The 6,000-nt window shown below is 41.0% G+C and overlaps 1 protein-coding gene across 1 annotated transcript in view; it reads left to right on the top strand.

The window, feature by feature from the left end:
- The first annotated feature begins 1,532 nt into the window (after window positions 1-1,532).
- The window catches only part of LOC124625544 (DNA repair protein RAD51 homolog 1), a 76,465-nt gene continuing 71,997 nt past the window's right edge, over window positions 1,533-6,000 (top strand). The window contains exon 1 of the mRNA XM_047149179.1: window positions 1,533-1,867. Within this exon, the coding sequence (XP_047005135.1) occupies window positions 1,778-1,867 (90 nt within the window). The 5' untranslated portion in view covers window positions 1,533-1,777. The remainder of the gene's footprint in view (window positions 1,868-6,000) is intronic.

Here is a 6,000-nt window from a genome sequence, read left to right as displayed (position 1 = left end):
TTCCCCACCAGGTGATGCTGCTATCGCCTGGACGGTTTTATGTCGATGGCAGGTCAGTGGTCACAATGTTGAGGCTGATTAGTGTATACCAACAGGTCCTCAACACGAAGGGTTGCGCAACATTGTCTAGCAATTGTCTCATGTCTCCCATTTTAAACGAGAGTCACAAGTTCTACGATTTTGTTGCAAAAGCATTTCTATAGATAAGAAATGTCACTCGATGCACAAAATCGCTCAGTTGTCTGTAGACGCTATACAGTGTAGGTACAAAAAACGATCAACTTCGTATGCTAGGGTTTACACGGCCTGACACGTCCTCGCAGCCCTAGTCGTACTTAACAGGATCGGAAAATAGTGGGAAAATGGCAACGCGGCAGTAGTCACGGCAGCAGCAGAACGTGCAGTCAGCAGTCGGAAGCCGTCACACTGGGGAAGCGCCATGATATTCTCTGCGCCGCCTACTAATGATTATAAACAAGCCCTTCTTCAGCTACGCAACACAGCTTCAGAGAATCATTGCCCACACTGAACTATCCTAGACACGCCGTTAGAACTGACGTAAGAAGTGTTCCCTCTACTTCCACCCTGTGAGACGGCCTTCTATGTCCATGTTGTTTCACTTCTCTGCAATTTATCATACAAAATTAATCAAGAATATACGTTATGAAGTTTGCTTTGTCCATTAATGAACTTTATTGTTGTTAGTTCCTGAATTCCAATACAATACTCCTTCGTTTTGTATCTCGGATGGTATCTCATAACAGCACTTCACTGTTCGATACTGTGCTTAGCGAATTCACGTGACGTAACGTCCATTGCAAAAACACTCTGACGATGACGTGACGTAATGTGTCGGACGTTCCATTGACTGCTAGTGTATGACCGGCCTTAAAAGAAAACTTCAAGAATATTTAAAAAATAATTATTATTACTATCAGTTTTGATCCTTTCGTTTTTGGCACAAATATCAAGATGCAGCATTCTACAAACTGACCCAAAAGTTCTGAAAAATTTTATGACTGTGACTTTTTAATGCAGTTGGTTCGGGAAGGTTTTCGAATACCTCATTCGCATATACAACTAAAGCACGTGATATTTTATTTCTGTCGCACTGGAAGCTCTGAGTACGACCTTAAAAAACTGCATATCGTCTACGTAATTCTCACTGATAAGTCCCTTTAGCAAATTCTACAATGCTAAAATTCACACTCGCGGTAAGGAGTGGGTATCATGAGCCGCCAAATGAAGAAGCATGAAATTCATACCAAATATGTGACGACCACATTGTTGAAATGGCGAAATTCAGACGAACTTACGAGACTTATCACAGAATATAGTACCATACTCACGCATCGTATTGATAGCGAGGTTACCGGATTGTTTCCAATAACCCTTCAATAATACAGGACAAATATCTCGTGTTATTTGGTGTATACAATTCTACGTATTGATTAAAATATATTTGTATACGAATATAATAATTAAGACAAATCGTTGATATACCAGTTAGTACTTGTTCAATAGTTGGCAAGCGTGTATGAACTTCTTGGCGGAAAACATATTTTGACTTTGAGTGGATGGGAATTGTGCGTGAAAAATACTCGAGATATGAATTCTGTGTGATATTGTTTATGTTGACAGCAATTTTGTATTGACGTAAGTTTAATGATGGTGAGAATATTGAGGCATGAGAAGCCGAATGTATCAGCTGTTTAGGTTTTCGTTTTCACTAGGAATCTTTTTAGTTGATGCTTGTTTTACATGATTTGAGTGATCAATGGCTATGTCATCAGCTAGTGCGTCAAGCTTAGTCCAGCAAGAGGACAATCTCGATGACTGCGGTCCATTACTTATCAATAAGCTCGAGGTAATTCTTGTCTATCAAGATTGTTACTATGTATTTGGTGTTGTGTTCTGTACTGTGAAATTCCCCGGTAAGATTTCGTAAGATAGACACAGCTGTAGTTGTGATCTTTCAAATGCTGCGGGACCATAATTACACTGCGTGGAACGTATGATTTCAAAAGTACATTGTGCGATTCACTTACCTAAATGGTTTATGTTGTAATTCATTTGAATGTTGATAGTAAAAAGTAGCATATGTTTATACTGATGAGGCATTATGCAAGGATGGTTTTACAAATATTACTATTTATATTGTGTGTTTTTAATAGGTCCTTACAGCTCGGATACCCAAAAGCAGCCTGTTGTTTCTGCTTGATCTACATGTCATGTAATGAGAGTAGGGCTAATACCAAATTTTGTGAGATAATTAAATTTAGTTGTAGCATTTTGACATATGCCTGCAGTCTGCCTCCTAAGAAAACGCTTACTTCACTTACTACTCTCTTTCTAGAGTTATACCTTCAGATTGCTCCAAGGCATCACTACTGTTTGCACTAGTATGTATGTAATTATTACACTAGCGTTTTTATTATTCTGTGAATGTGCTGAGTACACCAATAATTAAAAACTGATGTTAAGTGGAAATTGTGTGTGTTTAAGAAGGGCCATAATTAGCATATACTTAAAAGGTAAAACCCAAAGTATTGCTGCACTTGTCACAGGCAGTTACATGCCCCTTGACATCTGTAGCTCAGCATGAATAGCTGCAGATGGGGGGAAAAAGTGAAATAACGACAGAGACCCTGAATTGTTCACAAGTAGCATTATGAACATTCTTAAGAAACAGCTTCTACTGTGCAATGAATGTGAAGCAACGTATGGAACAGTAGATAGGTAGATGTCAAATGAAATATGCTTGGCCAAGAGGAGGACATGAAGAGTGTCCATAAGGCATTGCAGTTGAACACAGGCTTGTGTGATTGCCAGAGTGCATAACAGGAACACTGAAATACCAGAATTGGCATGCTGCCACAGAAAGTTATACCCCAACATATAATGAATTGAAATGACCACAATATGGTGAGACAGTGACTGCACAAAACTGAGATATAAATGTTTGAGCAAATGTTGCTACTAACTCCACTCCCCCCCCCCTCCCCCCTCCACCTCCCATCTGTGAAAAGTGTTGTTTTTAATTCATCTTCCTGTCATTTGTGAACACCTAAATTTTTTGAAGAATATACTTGCTGTGTCAGTTGGTTGTTATGTATAGAAGTAATTACCTCTTGATTCTTATGGTTTGTTTGGAACCTGTAAGCTTACCAAAATTATTTGTGCTTCTGGTCTGAAGGACTATTACGTTCAAATGTTGTTATTGGCCTGTTTCCCTTTCACAGTTATTCCATCCAAAAATACTCTTACACTCTCTTCATTGAATCTTTAGTATGCAGGTTAAACACTACATATGTTTCAGACTACTTGTTGACACAAACTTCCCATACACTCTGTGTTGTGACATATAGGGAGTTCATTTGGGAATTCAGATTAGCTTGGAAGTTTTTTTTTATTAAGTGTCTGTAACTCAGTTGTGATTCCTTCTGAACAGCAATCTACATAGTTCATTGAGGCATCAGCATCCCTTGGTTATATGTCAGGAGGTTAACAAGCTGTTTATATAGGTTTCTGCCAGCTTTTACTGTTTACTCTTCAATTAGTCTTGCTAGGATGGCTAGGGTGTGTGCCTGCTGTGTGCAGACACAAGGGGAGCTGGCTCCAATTCGCGAACAATTGACAGTGGTGTTGGCTGCAATCAGTCGCCTTCAGGCTACCTCCTTGGGGTATAGGAGTGGCAGGGATTCTGGAGCGCCACATAGAATACCTTAGGTTTCATTTGTTTTGCCCAAGGTCTCTACTGCTGAGCACCGAAGTGGTGGACCCGCAGGATGAGTGGCGGGTGGTAACGTGTCTGCATCACTCGAGATGAAGGACCAATGTGGAAGCTAGCCGTATGGCCTCACCTATTCACCCTGTTAGTAGACAGCAGGGTCCAAGTATTCACATATGGGCAGGGTTTATTAGTTATTGAGAGCTCCATTGTTAGGCATGTTGTGGAGCACAATAGAAAGAGAACATTCTGGGTTGGAAAGAAATTCAATGTGCACTCAGTATGTCTGCTGGGGGGGGGGGGGGGGGGGTGCTCATTTGAGATGTGGAGGCAGCCTTGCCTGCAGCTATTGAGCGTACAGGATGCAGTTATGTGCAAGCTGTGGCTCACGTCGGCACCAACGACTCCTGTTGCATGGGTTCTGAGGCCATCCTCAGTTCTTACAGGTGACTGGCAGAGGTGGGGAAGACTGTTAGTGTCGCACGTAGGGTGCGAGCAGAACTTGCAAGTTGCAGCATTGTGGTCAGAGTTGTACAGGATCCTTTGGTTTGGAGCCGAGCGGAATGTCTCAACCGAAGTATTCGTCGTCTCTGTGATGGTCTAGGCTGCAGATTTCTGGACCTGCATTATCCAGTGAGGACTTGTAGGACTTCCCTTGATAGGTCAGGGGTGCTCTACACAAAGATAGCAGAATACTTGTGGAGCGTACATGTTTTTTTTTATTAGGCTAGGCAGTAGTTTGAGGTACCCTCATGAACACTCGCCAGTCCACAAGCATATAGGGAAATCAGACCGCATTCAGAGTACACACACTTCAACTGTAAAAATTTTATCAGTAAATTGTCGAATTGTTTGTAACAAAGTTCGCGAATTTACTGCCCTCCAGGGAAGTTCTCAACCTCATATTATTCTTGGGACTGAGAACTGGTTAAAGCCCGAAGTAAAAAGCTCTGAAATATTTAGCGAATCTTGGAATGGGTATCGGAAAGACCGATTATACACCATAGAAGGGGGGTATTCATTGCAGTCAACAAAAATATAGTCCCTACTGAAGTTAAAATTGAATGTGATAGTGAAGTTATCTGGTCATGCATAACAGGTCCAGGTGAAACCATGTTAATTATTCGATGTTTTTACTGACCACCTGACTCTGCTGTGACAGTTCTAGAGTCATTCAAGTAAAGTTTTTGTGCATAAATACCCAGATCATGCAATACTAGTTGATGGTGACTTCAACCTACTGAGTATAGGCTGGGCCATGTGTGGATTCATTGGAGGGAATACAGACAGACAGTCTTATGGAGTATTTTTGAACGCGTTTTCTGAAGACTGCCTTGAGCAGCTAGTTCGGCAACTGACAAGCAGTGGCATTATCTTGGACCTTGTAGCTAGAAACAGACCAGACCTTTTCGATGGTGTCAGTATAGAGAAGGGGATTAGTGATCATGATGTCATCATAGCGACTGTGGGTATAAAAGTTAATAAATCAGTCAAGAGGGCTAGCAGAGTTTTTCTGCAGGAAAGAGCAGATAAGCAGGTGTTAGCATCTTATGAAGACAATGAACTGCAATCATTTAGTTCCAGAATGATCCACATAGGGGGATTATGGGCAAAATTTAAACAAGTCGTAAATCATGCTCTGGACAAGTATGCCTAGAAAGTGGATTAAGGACGGAAAAGACCCAGTGTGGTTTAATAATGAAATTCGGAAAATGGATGACAGCTACCACTTTGGTACCTTGGCTAAAGATCTTGCAGAGAACCCCCAAAAAATTGTGATCCTGCATAAAATCACTAAGTGGGTCCAAGGCTTCCATCCACTCACTCATTGACTAGTCTGGTTTGGCAGTAGAAGACACCAAAAGGAATTCCACGTTTAAGAAATTGTTCACACAGGATAGTTGTACAAACATACTGTCGTTCGATCATCACACAGAATCCCGTATGGATGACATAATAATCATCCCTGGTGTAGAGAAACAGCTGAAAGAGTTGAAAACAAATAAGATGCTATGTCCGGATGGAATCCCAGTTCGGTTTTACAAAGACTACTCTACGTCGTTGGTCCCTTACTTAGTTTACATTTATTGTAAATCTCAGGACCAGCACAAAGTGCCAAACGACTGGAAAAAAGCACAGGTGACTCTTGTAAATAAGAAGGGTAAAAGTACGGGCCCACAAAACTACAAACCAATATCCTTAACATTGGTTTGCTGCAGAATTTTTGAGCACGTTCTGGAGTTAGAAAATAATAAATTTCCTAGAGACCG

This window comes from Schistocerca americana, chromosome 1, assembly GCF_021461395.2.
Source record: "Schistocerca americana isolate TAMUIC-IGC-003095 chromosome 1, iqSchAmer2.1, whole genome shotgun sequence".
NCBI classification, from domain to species: Eukaryota; Metazoa; Arthropoda; class Insecta; order Orthoptera; family Acrididae; genus Schistocerca; species Schistocerca americana.
Note: the sequence above shows the minus strand (reverse complement) of the source record. Positions and strands in the feature narration are given on the sequence as shown.